This window comes from Silene latifolia, chromosome 4 (assembly GCF_048544455.1).
Source record: "Silene latifolia isolate original U9 population chromosome 4, ASM4854445v1, whole genome shotgun sequence".
Classification (NCBI taxonomy): domain Eukaryota; kingdom Viridiplantae; phylum Streptophyta; class Magnoliopsida; order Caryophyllales; family Caryophyllaceae; genus Silene; species Silene latifolia.
In genome coordinates, this window is record NC_133529.1 from 1,498,533 (window position 1) to 1,515,520 (window position 16,988).

The 16,988-nt window shown below is 33.3% G+C and overlaps 1 protein-coding gene across 1 annotated transcript; it reads left to right on the top strand.

Moving 5' to 3' along the window:
• The first annotated feature begins 2,850 nt into the window (after nucleotides 1-2,850).
• Nucleotides 2,851-5,361, top strand: LOC141651968 (patellin-4-like). Its single transcript, XM_074459653.1, has 4 exons — nucleotides 2,851-3,110; nucleotides 3,662-3,786; nucleotides 4,280-4,421; nucleotides 5,073-5,361. The coding sequence occupies exons 1-4, from the start codon at nucleotides 2,934-2,936 to the stop codon at nucleotides 5,346-5,348; spliced, it is 720 nt and encodes a 239-aa protein (XP_074315754.1). The 5' UTR covers nucleotides 2,851-2,933; the 3' UTR covers nucleotides 5,349-5,361.
• Nucleotides 5,362-16,988: the final 11,627 nt, after the last annotated feature.

Below are 16,988 nucleotides of genomic sequence, written 5' to 3' on the forward strand. Positions count from 1 at the left end.
TTCATAACGTGGTGGGGCTAGATTTTTCCAAATTAGCGTAAACCATTGTTTCCGCTCCACATCTTCATATTTTAGATTATAAAAGGCATTGACAAAAGATTTAGCTGTATACCCGTCTGCCTTGTCAAATTCCCAGTACACACGATCCACATCATTTGGAAGCGGCGTAAAGTCCTCAATTAGTGACATCAATTGATCAACCAGGCCCAGTTCCCATTGGAATAAACGCCTCCTCCAAGTCAACTGCCATCTCCACACGCCATTCTGCCAACAACCCAGGTCCGCTATATACTCGTTTTTCTGGTTAGAGACGCTAAACAAACGTGGGAATGCATCCTTAAGAGCTGAATCACCAACCCATTTATCATCCCAGAACCGGATTTTAGACCCTGCTCCTACTCGGATTTTTGTACCTTGCGCCAAGACCTCAGCAATAGTGGAATTCCACGATTTCACAGAACATATTGACTTCCAGAGTCCAAACTTTGGTACCATTGCATCACTCCTAAACACACTCTCCGGGTTAATTTCATGAACTGAGCAAACAACTCTCTTCCAAAGCGATTCATGCTCCTGAGAAAAACGCCACCACCACTTAAAAAGCAGGCCGACATTTTTGATCTGGAGATCACCCACGCCCAAGCCACCCAGGTCTTTTGGTCTTTGAATGATTTCCCAGCTGATTAATGGTATTCCTTTCTTTTCATTTCCTTTTCCCCAGTAAAAACTCCTTTGAAGACTGATGATTTTATTCAAGACGCCTTTAGGAATTTTGAATAGAGACATAAAATAAAGGGGTAGCGAGTTCAGGACCGATTTGATAAGCACCACCCTACCCGCTTTCGACAATAACCCAACCTTCCAAGAAGCTAGCCTGACCTTCACCCTTTGAATTACTGAGTCCCAAGACGAAATTTTGTTCGGATTGCACCCCAAAGGTATACCCAAATATTTCACAGGTAACTGCAGCAATTGGCATCCTAATTTTTGAGCATTCCTCTCACCCCATTCTCGGTTCCTACCCATGACCAAAAGAGCCGACTTCTTGAAATTAATTGTCAAGCCAGAAGCTCTCTGAAAGATATCAAGTAGACGTCTAATATTTGTCAAGACCTGAGACGAAGCTGGGCAGAAAACAAGAGTATCGTCTGCGAATTGAAGATGACTTAACACCACTTTATCCTTTCCTACCTCCAATCCCTGAATGAACCCGGCCTGAATACCACGAAGAATGATTTGGTATGTATTTGACCTGTATATTAAATTTTACTGAGTTTATACATATAACTTCTTAAAAACTTTACTAATTAGCTTTATGAATTATTCTCTATTTTGTAATATTGTAATAATATGTCATTTTTATAATGTTTACTCTTTGTAATATAAACAAATATTGAGAAATATAATTTGGCTATATCAATATACAAACCAGATACTAAACCAAGATTATGTTACAAGCAATGATGCTTGTTATAATCGATAAATATGTGATCATGCATTGCGCATCCCAGGGTTACAAACATTGTTATCTATAGTTGGTTTTATATAAGTTGGAAACACATCTTACAATAGAGCTAGTAACACGTCTTATAATGGAGATATATTTTGAATTTTTTTATCAAGTTTGAGTCTATGAGTCTATCCAATAGTAATCTTGTCTCAACCAAAAAATTATAAGTTTGAGTCTATCAAGTAGCAATCTTATTTGAGTTATCTTGAATTGAGGTTATATATATACTTTATATACATCGAGCTTGTTACCAACTTACCATGAAAAATAGGTGGTTCACATAGTGTGCGTGATTTGCAGGCTGATACAACTTACATATACTCGGTTATTTACTTAGTGTGGGCCTATTAAAAAAGGGTAGTGCTCGCGAATTCTCTCGTTATCAAAGAAATTGGGTGATTCTTATGCATATTTTGTACTAAAGTTAAGAGATAGGAAATGTGACGATTGTATATTTTTAGTAGTGATAACATAAGAATTAGGCGAGAACATTTTATTTTTCTATTAAAATTTATGTCTCTAAATTTCTTTTCTTAATATAGCCAAATTGTTATTATTGTGTAATAACAAACAATAAGAGAGGCATGAGACATCACGTTGATATTTTTTTAAAAAGAAACATTTTATATTTTGCATGATCCTCTCAATCGGAGAATTAGAAACCTCAATTAAATAAAGGGAAGATAAAACATTAAACATCTTGACCCTTTGGTAATCCATTCCTTTGTATCCAAAAATGGCAGATAATTTGCAAATCATACCTCATTCAGAAGAGTCTTATGACGGTGAATTTCAAGATGATTTGAGTGACGATGACGAAACAAGCCATAGTGAAGAAGATATAGATTTTGATGATGGTTTTGAAGGGGAAATAAATGAATTTGACAAAAACGTAACCAATATAATTTCAACAAAAAAACGATCTGAAAGGCGAAAAGGGAAGATATTTAAGAGGTGGAGGAAGGGGAAATCTAGGAAGGCATTGTTTGAATTAAAGTCGAGATTAGAAGATGATCTCAATAATAATACTTTATTCAACCAAGAAGAGCATGCTTTAATGGTCCAAAATCAAAAGGATATTAATCTTTGGGGGGTGTCATTATTACCAAGTAAAGAAGACGAAGGGACGGATATTATCCTACTAAAATTCTTAAAAGCCCAAGGTTATAAGGTCGAAGAGGCCTTAGAATCGCTTAGACAAACTTTAATTTGGAGGGCAAAAGAGAACATTGATCATATTATGGAAGAAAATTTAGGGGATGAAGAAGAACTTAACAAAGTGATTTATGTAGAGAGCTCAGATAGAGAAGGACATCCTTTATTTTTCAACTTATATGGGGTATTCACAAATAAGACTTTGTATAAGAAAACATTTGGGACAGAAAAAAGTAGGAGAGAATTTTTAAGGTGGAGAATTCAGTTTATGGAGAAAAGTATTAAGAAATTGAGTTTTAAAATTGGCGGGGTGGATTCATTTCTATTGATTAGTGATATGAAGAATGCTCCTGGCCCTACTAATCGAATTAGCGAGCTTGATCCTATTAGCAAAGACGTGGTTTCAATTTTTCAACAATATTATCCTGAGCTTATTTATAAACATGTAAGTTTACAGAAATTCTCATTTGTGACGGGTGTATCCGTCGCAATCTTGTGACGGGTTAAGTATTATCCATGTGGAGTAGATAAGTCAAAATCAGAATGCTTAGGGAGTAGCAATCTGGTTTGTCTTATCTGCCCAAATGGGTATTACTTGACCCGTCGCAAACTTGTGACAGATATGTCTGTCATAAGAGAGACTTGTTGGTAAGTTTATCAACACGAAAATAAAAACCGAAATTTGAATGGCATTTGTTTTTTATGCCTTATTGTTTCTGTACGTGTAATATGATAATTTGAAATCTTCTTTGTGTAAATTATTGAGGCCATCAACAATCGTAATGTCAAACAAGCGTATAATGAAGATATATGATTCTTTTTATGGTATCGCACACTTTACTGTCATGGGGACTCTAGCTCTATCGTATACCTTTGATAATTTTTACTATATTTATATATCAACTATTCATTTGGAATGCATAGAGTCTTCAATAATTACGGTCGAATCCAAATGTAATAAAGGTTATGACTTCTTTCTTTGATATGCCTTTACAGATCGTGATAAATGCTCCTTTTTGGTACTATATGTACCATGGTTTAATCACGCATTATTGTTCGCATGGGACTCGTAAAAAATTTGTATTTTCAAGGCCTCATAATCTTACCGAAACACTGCTAAAGTAAGTTATACATAATTTTTCTCAAATATACTTTGACATATTAATAAATCGGTTTTTCTAACCTATGCCCACTAGGCATAGGATAAGAAAACAAAAATGGAAAGAATTAATTGATGTTTTTATGGGAAATTGGAATATCCTATTACTTTTACTTTTCTTTACAATAAATACATTTATTTCTTTCCATTTTTGTTTTCTTATCCTATGCCTAGTGGGCATAGGTTAGAAAAACCCTTAATAAATTAATACATTCATACTTAATTAAGTTATGCCCTTTTATTTTCCAATTTAGTGACCATAATTAAGAGACAAACAAATCTAACAATATACTTATCTTCATACCCATAAATTTATTATGAAATGTCTCATCTTTCATATTTACCGCATAAATAACTCCAAATTCAACAGGTTAAATTATGCATAATTAAATTAGGAAAAATATGAAAAACACACAAGTGCTTGCATTAAATAATTTGTTTCGGTCTATATTTAGGTATATACCTCCTGAAAATATTCCACTACAATATGGCGGCCTAAGACGAGCAAATGATCAAGAATTTACATCTGAAGATGTTGTTTTAGAATTTGGTATTCGAGCAGGGGCAGTCTCTACTTTCCAACTACCATTATCAGAGGTACACATTTTTACACTCTATTGTTTTTTTTTTTTAATCTTATCGTCTAAATTCATACCTTAGTTATTAAGTACACCTAGAGCCAGATACCATTTACAAATTACCTAATAGTTCCTTCCTGAAGTTCAACAAGTCTCTCTTGTGACGCGTATATCCGTCACAAGCCTGCGACGTGTCAAGTACTACCCATGTGGGTAGATAAGACAAAAGTATAGTGCATAAGGAGTAGCAATCTATATTTGTCTTATCAACTCACATGAGTAGTACTTGACCCGTCACAAGCGTGCGACGGATATGCCCGTCACAAATGAGAATTTGTGCCTGAAGTTAAGCCTACCTATAACGAATCCAAAGCTAATATGCCTTTTTGCACAAATATTAAGGTATAATCTTTTGCTAAATATAGTGTATTAGCAAAGTATAAAATAGAGAGTTGGATTGAGCATATTTAACGAATGACTTTTGTTGTAAACATGGCTATATTGTAAAGATAATGTTGACATTTTTCATTTAATTTAATAATGAATGGACAGATTGAATTGTCCGAATAAGGAAGGTGTTACCTTAAGTTTTGACTGGACTAAAGGGAGTCATTAATAGATTTTTTTTTTACTAAAAAAATACATTTATTTTGTTTGTTTGCTTTTTAAGGGAAAGGTAACCATAACATGGGAAGTAATGGTAGTTGGGTGGGATGTCACATACAAGGACGAATTCATCCCCGACGATGAAGGCTCATACAAGATTCTACTTCACAAGGAGAAGAAAATTGAAGAGAGTGTAAGAAACTCATTTTACATAAATGAGCCCGGGAAGATATTAATTAGCATAAAAAATGGTACCTATATGAAAAAAAGAGTTTTTATTAGACATAAAAGTAAGATTACTTTGCCTGTTTATATGTCTATATGTGAACAAAATCAATGAATTTTTTCTTAGCTTTAATTAAGAAAAGCGTTGTTACTACTTATTGTTTAAATATAAGTAATGTAGCCGTGAAAGTGGTAATTTAGCCCCATTATTTTGGCTAATTGTGAGATCAGACCCCTTAACTTTAGATTGTAGCAATTAAGCCCGTAAGTTATGCAAAAGGTGAAATTAAATCCATTACCCAAAATTTCATGAGAAATTCATTTCTCATACCACAAAAAACTCAATTAGGTTATAATTTGTTTAAAGAAAAATGCATATTTTTTTTTAAAATGTAAACAAATACAACATTTTAAAATTCCGAAAAATAAAAACTTTAGTTTTATTTTACCTTTTTCGAAAAAATCGTCATTTTTGTTAAAAATATCTCCATCATCAAAAAAATCTAAGCACGTATATCTTTTGTATTTCTCATTTTTTCACAAAAAAAAATTAAAAAAATTAAAAAAATATTATATATATATATATATATATATATATATTATTTCGTAAAGAATTGTTAACAAATTTAAGAAAAATATTTAGGTCTTTAATAAAACATAAATTTTTTTATTTTTATGAAATAATTTTAAATCTTATTTAATTGATGCTAATTCATTTTAAATTTTGATTTTATTGTTAGATTTTATTTTGATTGTATATATTATAAAAAGTGTAATCAATTTCAATTATGTAAAATAATATATTGAATTTATCATGAGATCTTGAATAAGGGACTTAATTTCATCTTTTGCGTCACTTATGGAGCTTAATTGCTACAATCCAAAATTAAGGGGTTTGATCTCACGATTAGCCAAAATAATGGGGCTAAATTACCACTTTCGCCGTAATGTAACTTATAATGCATGTATATTCAAAGAGCTACTAAATTCGATGCGAATTTTATCATCAAACTTACTAATAAAGCATTTCAAATTTGTGAATATTATCAATAAGCAATGAACCTCAAGAGAACTACAAGGAAATTTCTACTAAGTTTCCTAACATCTAGAAACTCCATAACGTCGTTTACACCAAGTCTGTGCGAGTTGCGAAATGGTTTCCAACTGCATTGAATAATTTTCTCGCCATTGTTCTTGGTCACGAATTTGAATGACCACCAGCTCCTAAAACGTGGATCCCATGCATCCAATGCGTCAGTCCGAATTAGGTAAAACTCAAGACGATTGTTTTGCGGATCGATCGGTATAATCATGTCGAGTTACAACCATCCGATAGACAAGTGCTTCATCGAGTTGCTGAATGGAGTAAAAACTCATGTTGTTTTGTGGGATATGGAGAGACGCGAAATTCGCTTCCTGAACATTGTTAAATGGACCGTAACTAGCATCCAACAGGGTATGCTAGGGTGTTCGAGGGATAGCCATGTTTAGGATTTTGGTTGTTGGGTATAGGGTTTCTACGGGATTGTACGCAAGTGTTGGTGAAAAATGAAATCCAACAAATTTATTATGATTATTGTTACGATTAATAGTATTTTACCATGACAATTGTTATTACTATGGTTGTTGTCGTCGATTTTTTTTGTTTTCTTACTTTTCATTAATATATACTCTTCCCCAACACTCATACATAATAATACGCAAACAAATAAAAAATTATACTCCAGTCATTTTGTTATGACAGTTTTCGCTTCTCGAGGTGAGGTTTTGACTATAGTTTTTTTTTTTAAATAGAAGAATAATTTCATTAATAGAACGTCATACGACACTTACAAAGAATAACTATAATCGAAAACGAATCTATTAGTAAAAACGAGACTCGGTTTTATATTTATGAGTATGTCTCTACGTACTAATATTCACTCATATATTACAAGAGACATTAATTTAAAAGAAAATTTAAGAAAGTGTTTTGGTGTAAGTGAAACACTTTCGTCCATACGGATCCCACACCTTTATCACATGACCGAAGTTCAATAAATTTACTAAAATTTTGCCACAAATTATTAGGTTTTGCCACGACTATTATTACGATTATTAGTATTTTACTATGACAATTGTTATTATTGTGGTTGTTGTCGTCAATTTTTTTTATTTTTCTCCTTTTCATTAATATATACTCTTCTCTAACACTCATATATAATAATACATAAACAATAAAAAATTATACATCAACCATTTTGTTTTGACAGCTTTTGCTCCTCGAGATGAGGTTTTGACTATAGTTTTTTTTTGTTTTTTTGAAATAGAAGAATAATTTCATTAATAGAACGTCATACGACACTTACAAAGAATAACTATAATCGAAAATGACTCTATTAGTAAAAACGAGACTCAGTTTTATATTTATGAGTATGTCTTTATGTACTAATATTCACTCATATATTACAAATTTACAACAGACATTTAAAAGAAAATTTAAGAAAGTGTTTTGGTGAAAGTCAAACACTTTCGTCCGGATCCCACACCTTTATCACACGGCCTAAGTCCATCTCCATACGTTTTTTATTTTTTTTAATGTGGAAATATTCACAAGATGTTATAGTTAAGTATAATATAATCTCATTTTTATCATAATTAGTGGAACACATGGAAATATCTTATGAATCATACTACATTTAGTTGATTAATGCGTGTCTTTAGGACACATATTTGAAAAACCGTTATAAAGAATGACCAAGTAAAATACAATCATATAAAAACCCATACGTGAATGATGGTTTAATTGTTGGTTTCTATTGGCAATATTTGCATGCTCACTTTCCTAAACAATGAATGTAAGTTTAATTGTTGTCAAAACCAGTTTTTGATAAGCCCGTGATTGCTTTTTTTCTAAGGTTTTTGCCCATTTTTAAACTCGCGTTGGTTTGTTAAATTCTAGTATATCTGTTGAATTCCATGATTATTTCATGTAGAATTATTATCATTTTTATTATAGACTTTGTTTCACGTTATTTACCATGCTTATAACGGTAATAACAACGTGCTAGATTATACGAGTATTTCATAGCACACAACGACTTCAAAAAGAGTACTAACTGCATAATTAATTGTGATTATTGAAGGGGAGGTTTTTTTTTGTTTTTTTACAAGAGAAAATAAATAGCTTACATTGCCTATGGGCTATGGAGTGATGTATTCTATTATGGCTCCTAGAGTCCTAGGGATAAAACTAAGAGTAAGACAATAAAAATACTTAGCGAGACTTTTAATTTTTTTTAATACACACTTTATTATCCGTTGATATACTATCTTGACCTGTTGATTGATTCCATCATGGCCCTTGATTCAGCCTGTAGTGGAGAGGAGGCATAACAACTCAAATTCCTACATTCATTGATTTGCCCATGCTGATCAAAGACAACCCGACTTGCTACAACCGTTCTATCACGAGTCCAGGTTGTATCACTTTTTATTCCAAGAGACTTACCAGGGCATGGAGAACCAGTAATGTTAAATGGAAAATAGTTTATGATTTTAGAGCTCTATTCTTCATCATAATCATCATTCAAACACATCATAGCACCAACCTTCTGGTTAAAACTATTACACGTAGACCACATAATGGAAGAGGTCTCTCTAATTTGATCAAACAGTTCCCTTTCACTTAAAAAGAGTATCAATCCTAGCAACCCATATCTACCAGAGAGTATCAATAAAAGATTGGATAAGAGAGGTTCCATCCTTAATCTTTCCAAAGTAAAGCAGCCAATTCAAAATCCATACCCTAATTACAGCATTATCTTCAATGCTAACTTTAATACCCAAGAGGTAACCAAACCAGACTTTATGCGAGAAGGGACAGTCCCTAAACATATGCTCCAAAGTCTCTAAGCAGCTTAAGGAAGAATCACAGAATAAACAGAGTTAATCACCAGGTAGTCTGCTCTTCATACATTCATATTCAGAAGGTAAAACACCTGCTAAAATTTTCCAAATAATAGATTTCGTATTTACTCAAGACATAAAGATGCAAAACTTGCTCTAAAGTCTCTTGTTAACCAAGTGGTGTTAGTCCAGTGGTAGTCGGGTTAAACCTTGAAACTTGCAGAAATGCAGGAGTTAAGAGGTCCCGGATTCGACTCCCAACTGGGGCGATGATCACTTGGCCACTGCAGCTCCGAAAGGGGTGGCTTACATGGTCCATGTACTGGTGGTGCGGGAATGCATGGGCTCGGGGGGGATTCAACCCCTCGTCATCAAAAAAAAAAAAAAAACTTGCTTTTGCAGTAGCTTATAATATTCGTATTCATTCTCGACTGATCTTAGCTGAAGAATATATTATCCTCTCACGAGATAACACCACAAAGTAACTCGTCTTGACAATATAAATTTCCTTAGGAGAGTATTTCCAGTAGAAGGTATCATCAATCTCATCCCTTGGGATAATAGTGCTATAGTAGCAAGAATTTTGTTTCGAATCTCGTCAGACTGAATAAAATCAATCTTACTTAAATCTTAGTCTCTAGAATCATTAAGAAGGTCATCAACTTTCAAGGATAAATCAAGAGAATAACTCAAACCCACACCCTTCAAAAGTTGGAAAAGTCAACTTTATTTAATCCAACAATCATTCCATGCACTGAGGGAATGAATACGACAATATGAACCCTTTTGCATCTCTTCTCTTAATCGATGAATTCAAAGGTCCAAAATTGAGATGAAGTTAAAAAGAACATAGCTTAAGCATAATCGATATTCAATAGATTATAGTATCACACACATTTTCGACTACCGAATTTACTCAAAGTGAGTAGGCCAATGGGGGTACGAGGTACCTAATTGTCGTATTGAACCAAACAAAAAGAATTGTTCAAAAGTGGATGTATTTTGAGCTATAGGCATCTGGGCCTTCAAAATTTGTAGTGGTGCCGTTCTTTTTGGTCGTGGCATTGTTAAGAATTGTACTTGTAGCCCGGGGTAAGGTCGTAAGGGTGGTCATATATACGGGCTGGGCTGAGTCGAACTGACCCAGAGTGCGGACTGGGATTGGCTTGGCAGACCTAAAACGGGTCCGGAGGAGGGGGAGGGGTCAACCCGGGCCGAGTCGAGCCAAGCCAAGCCTGGTAAAGGTGGAATCGAAATCTACTTGGGCAAGTTAAGGGGACTGGTCTAGGGCGAGGGTGGGTCAGGTTGGATTTGTTGACCCTAGCCCCCTACCGTTTGATTGGTTGGCTTGGGCTGGCATGACTCATGAGTCACACAGCTAGGTCAAGATTGACCTGATGGGTGAGGCGGGTTCGAGCGGGCTGAGTTGGTCATGAGGCTTGACTACCTTTAATGGGAGAGGTACGTAGTAGCAACTAGCCAAGGGGGTATAACCCACCAACCATTTTTATTAGAATTATTTTATATGAATATTCTGAACTATTAGTGTCCTTCTTAAAATACGCTATACTTTAAATTAGCTAAGAATACTACCAACTACTACAACCCTTCTCGCATAATAGAACAAATGGAAAGGCTACCTATTCAACCGGTAACCCTTGTTTAAAATCCTTTTTTTAATAGTTTAAAAAAATCATTTTTTTACTAGTTATTATTCGGTCATAATTCCATTTTACTCTCTTTTACCTTCCCTTCACCATTTCGTCTATAGAGCATGTTTGGCCTAACTTATTGAAAATGAGTTTTTTGTTTTTCAAGCTTAATAAGCAACAAATTGTTGTTTCTATTTCTATGGGCAACAAGATGGTTTTTTTGACTTTTAAGAAATTTGGTTTAGCTTTTTAGATAACTAGTTTTATACCGGTATAAAAATACACGGGTCGTAATAGCAGGCGCTATCATTAGATACATGAACATATAATTGAGCGTGATTAAGTGTTCAATACCTTGACAATATAAATAGTCCATATTTGGAAATTCGAATATTTGATAAATATTAGATTTGAATATCAGATAATATACAACCATCATTTATTAGAATTATATTAAAGGTATTTGATATGTTAGACCCGTTGAATGTATGTAAATTGCAACATTTTATGTAAATTGTGACATTTTAACTTATGTTTTAACATAAGTAATTAAAATATAAATAGGAGATAGAAATAAGAATTGAGTTGAGAAGAGAGGCTAATTAAATAAACACAAATTCTCATTGAAGACGGTCTATATCCGTCACAAGGGAGAGACAGATCGAATAGTGCTGTATCCGTAGGAAATGGGGCGGGTCAAATGCAAGTGGGTTGAGTTGTTTATGATTATTGTTTATAGGCTTATTGTTTATTGTATATGGGTTTGTTGGTAGAGTACTCCCTCCTATTCACAATAAACTTCCCTATTTCCTTTTCCGTCTATTCACAATAAATTTCCTATTTCCTTTTTTGGTAAGTGTTTGTGTGGTCCAAATTTAATTGTATGGTGGGGTAGTGTATTTGTGTGGTCCAAATTTAATTATATGGTGGGGTAGTGTGTTTCTTTAATTTTTGTGTCAAAATGAAATGAGAGGTTTATTGTGAATAGGAGGGAGTATTATTTTATTGATAAAGTACCAACCCCACCCCAACATATCACCTTTTATTTTGATGTGAGCCACTTCCCCATCAGTATATTTTTTTTGTTCAAAAATGCTCAACCTCCAAATATTTATCTCCATCCCCTTCTAAGATCTTTCATGTAAAATTCAAACAACAATCTACATCTAAAATTGCACAAATACTATTCACTAAAAAAAAAGGGAAAATGCACGTGGTGCCCTTGAAGTTTCGAATTTTGCCCGAAATACCCAATTTTTTGTTCCGGAAAACTTTAAGAGGCTATAGCTCGTGTCTACGAGTTCAGAAAGTGATAAATTTTTTTTTCAAATCGATTATCTTTCCGAGAACTACGATTTGAAAAAAAAAATTGTCGTATTTGGATCTCGTGGCTAGGAGTTTTTGTACGTCCAAGTTTTTTTACCGAAAAACTTTGAGTGACCATATCTCTTGGTCACGAATTCCAAACACGACAATTTTTTTTTTCAAGTCGTAGTTCTCGAAAAGATAATCAATTTGAAAAAAAAAATCGTCACTTTCTGAGCACGTAAACATGAGTTATAGCCTCTTAAAGATTTCCGGATTAAAAAATTGGGTATTTCGGGCAAAACATCAAAGTTCAAGGGCATCGCGTGCATTTTCCGAAAAAAAAAATGTCAGATGAACATGGTAGCTTGGTTTTAGAGATGGTTTTAGACGATTATATTGATCGTATTGAGAACGAGGATAGTGTAGTGGTAGACGGTTAAAAACCGTTGTTATATAAAAAAGCGGACGTTATTAAAGGTTTTAACAACGGTTGGTTTTCTAAGTAACCCGTTGTGAAAACTATTAACAACAGTTTAAAGTAGAAAAAACCGTTGTGGAAAGTGTGACTAAATTTTGGTGGGAAAGTTATAACAACGGTTACAGTAGAAAAAACCGTTGTTATAACTAAAGACAACGAGTTTTTTTAAATAACCGTTGTTGATTTAAAAAAAAATTTAAATTAAATTATATATTACTAGATGCATGCATTAGGCCCGTTATAATTCCGATGCATGCATTATTACTGCCAAATCCCTGCATATGAAAGGACAATATATGGAATGAGAAAGGTTATAAGATTTGAAGCAGATATGATGGCACAACTTCCTAAACATATATTAATTAACAACTCAAACGACACATTACTAAGTATAAATTTATGCATTATCTCAATAACCATTCCATTATCTCACTATCTCCAAAACCTAAACTGCTAAAATAAACTCCAAACCCTAAATCTTTCAAACAAACTCCAAACTTCCTTCAACAATAAATGATACCATCCGTAAGACGTGTATTATGACCAAGTACAACAAGAGTTTCATCCGCCGGTTGCTAGACATCGAGGACAGGTTCAGAAGCAGCTACCTTGAGAAAGCTCTGATCGCACTCAAGGACGCCAAAAAAAATGGCTTGACAGAGCAGCAGATGTTGCAGCTATATGACGAAATAGCAACTGCTGAAAGAAACCTCCAAATAGCAAAGGAGGAGAGGATGAATATCATAGAAGAGAATAAGACTCTCTATGCATATCTAAGAATTGCATTTTTAGCAATGTAATTCGTTTTTTATGTATATATATATATATATATATATATATATATATATATATATATATATATATATATTAATTAATTAAGTTTATTATGCATTCCTATCTATCATCTTCTTCTTTGTTTTATTTTATTTAATTTGTTTTACAAGCTAATAAACACAGAAAAACAACAGTGACAACACTAATTAAGCGAATAATACTTAGAGAAAGAACATAATGATCAATAAAAACACACGCAAATGAAATAATTAGAGAAAGAAAATAATGACTGAGATGACAAAACCTAAATTAAACCATGCATATTTACCTGATAATTAGAGAAAGTAAGAGACGATGACAACGACAGTGACGGAGATGATAAAGCGACGATGAGAAAGAGATGATGAGAAAGTGTGTGTTTGTGTTTGTGTATGTTTCTGTTAGGTTTGTGTTTGTGGCTGTAGCTGATCTATGTTTGTGTGGTTTATATTATGGAAAGTATTGACAACGGTTTTTACATATAAACCCGTTGTCATTAGAGAATATATTAACAACGGGTCCTTATAAAACCGTTATTAAAAAGTATTAACAACTGGTTTATATATAACCGTTGTAATTACTTTTCACTAACTTTGCGCCAAATTATTAACAACGGTTATAATGTATTACAGAGTAAACTGTTGTTATTAGTTTTTATATTAACAACGGTTGTGCAAGTTTGACCCGTTGTTAAAACCTATAACAACGGTTATCAACACATAACCGTTGTAATTAAGTTTAGTAAAATTTGTGCCATCCATTCTACAACGTCTTATGGTGATTTTCGTTAATAAGCGTTGTTAAAGGGACGTTGTAGTTGCCTGGATTTGTAGTAGTGATTTGTAACGATGTTGATGAATAAAAGGTTTGTTTTCTTTCCTTCTTATGTTTCCCCAATCTTTCTTTCTTATTGTAACATGTTTTCTTTGTTAAAAAATGCTTAACCTCCAAATACTCATCTTCATCTTCATCTAAGATCCTTCATGTAAAATTAAAACAACAACAAATAAACCATTTTCTTTCCAAATCTACATCTAAAATTGCACAAATATTGGTTGCTGGTAATGACGGTAATTTTGTGACGATGTTGATGAGTAATGGTTTGTTATTTCTTCTTTAAGTTGTTGTCTTTGTTGATGAGATTTTAGAGCAATATTTTAAATGGAAATTTGGAGCATGGGTGTTGTTGTAGATTCAATTTTAGATAAAGATTATTGATGAATATGAAGATTAACATATATGTGTATAGAGTCAGCATAAAGGTTACCATTTTAGCATTCATTGTGACCATATTTAGTGAGAGTACAAACTATGCGATGGATTTTCAAGCTTCAAAGACCACTTCCTGCGTTCTTTGGGATCTTTGAAACCACAGTGAAAAGATGGAGGCGAGGAAGAGCACAAAGAATTCAACGGTATAAGATGCAAATTTGGTTGGAAAAGTTTATACCGTCAGTCTTATTATGTTACCATTTTAGTGTACAGTGTTACCATTTTAATCGAAGTTGCATATTTGGTTGCTCTTGTCATATGTAGTGATCTTTGAGGGAATTTACTTGGAATAAAAGCTGCGGAATATTGCCACTGTAACATTCTTTCAAATCCTGCATAACATCTTTTCATAAACATATAGTCACATATTTATTTGTGTTCAAAATTTATCACCTGAAAATGCATAAAAAAAAAGAATGTGTTACAATGTTACCATCTTAGTGTGTAACAACATAAGCTAACATGGTTACATTGTCACCTATTGTTTTATGTCACTACGTTCATGCACAAATGTTGTCACTATAACATTTTTTCAAATCCTGCATAACATCTTTTAGAGTGGTCACATTTCTCACTTAATTGTTGACATTTTTAAGACCAATTAAGGATTGTTATTATGGTTACATTTCAGTTTAAGATGGTATCATTTTATTTTTATTAACATATATGATATCCTCTCCCATATATGTTCACATCTTAGTCTGAATTGTAATCATTTTAGTCTATTTAATTGAGTTCATTATTGTCCCAACCAGCTTATGTTTTCGAATCCCATTACAACCAAGGAAGTTGTCATTTGAATGTTTATTACAATCTTACTTTCATTGTTGTAATTCCATTTCCATTGTTTCCAGTCATGTTAATCAACTCAATTGAGATGTTTAACTCATCTAAACAAGCTGTTTTGTTGTTTTGCTTTGATTGAGTCCTTTCTTTGCGTTTGAATCAGTCCTTGCGTTCTTTGTTGGTCCTTAAAACAATCCGTTTTAGTGTTCAATTTGAGTATATTGATGAGTTTAAACTCAAATGCATATTCACATCAAGTGGTTAGCATTTATTTGTGTTCAAATCAATCCATTTGTTGAGTCCATTTTCGTTCAATTTAGTTTCCATTTTTGAGTCTTATTTGTCCAAAAATCAAGTCTTCAGCGTTTTACTTCAGGGATGGACAACCAAAAGATACACACTAAGAGTATTATACAAAGGTGTAAATTATTTGTCCCATTTATTTTTCCTTTAAATATACTAAGAAACAATAAAAAATGTAAACAAAATAATGAGACGGGCCCACGAAGGGAGTACGTAAATGAGTAATACATAAAATTTAGAGAGATGGACAAAACCAAAATGGAGAACAATAAGAGGAATTTGAGCTATGTCCATCGTAAAATGGACGAATTTTTTTATCATTCATCTTGAACATACCCATATCATGCCCACTAAACCTGTTTGTACGCGGACCTTCACAATCATCGCAAAAATATATGCAATTAGCTTCACAACCAACCTCCGTACTACACACGGAAATAGTAGCATTATGACCCACAAACAATGCAACCTTACCCAAATCATGGATTTCTTTTAAATTATTGGAATGAGACTTAATCTTGTGAACCTTAAAATAGAAAGTCAAGTGACTCTCAAATTCACGGTAATCTTCAATTTTAAAATCTTCGTAGTAATCAAGTTCTTGCCTTACCATTACGTAACGTGAAATTATAAGTGTTTTGCCACCGGAATCAACAAAGTAGAATTTACAGCACAGCATGTTTACCGGTTTTTCCATCCAATTTTGTCGACCCTTAAAATACAGTGTCATAACTTGTGGATGTTCGATGTCACTAAGGTCGCAAATAAATACCTTCATTTCACAGTCGACAAATAGTAGCGATTTCAAATGAGTGCAATATGTGACGTCCGATAAGTAACAATATTTGTTATCACTGCGGTACGGCCTAAGAATTGGCGTCCATGAGGAATCCCCTGGCTTGGCAATAGAAGCAATAATACCATGGTGTAATGCCACCACAAGCCAAATACCGTTATTGTAATCAGTAGCGGAACAAGGTGAGTCGAGGCTTATATGACTATGGCCCTGTTCTTTCTGGCTTATTTTCACCTACTTGATTCGATTCAGTTCGATTCGATTGATTCGGCTCGATTCGATTGATTCAGCTCCATTGATTGATTCGATTGATTCACTCCATTCGATTGATTCACAATTTCAGCTCAGCTCCATTCGATTCGATTGTTGATTGAGCTCCATTAAGTTCAAATTTCATTTCACCTTTACTCATCTTAAATTTAATAGTTATTATTAATTTTGTTATCAATAATACTATTT

Coding starts and splice junctions, on each gene's coding strand:
- LOC141651968 (XM_074459653.1), top strand. CDS start 2,934: ATGGAGAAAAGTATTAAGAAATTGAGTTTTAAAATTGGCGGGGTGGAT. Junction 3,111..3,661: donor CTGAGCTTATTTATAAACAT/GTAAGTTTACAG, acceptor ATGCCTTTACAG/ATCGTGATAAATGCTCCTTT. Junction 3,787..4,279: donor CTTACCGAAACACTGCTAAA/GTAAGTTATACA, acceptor GTCTATATTTAG/GTATATACCTCCTGAAAATA.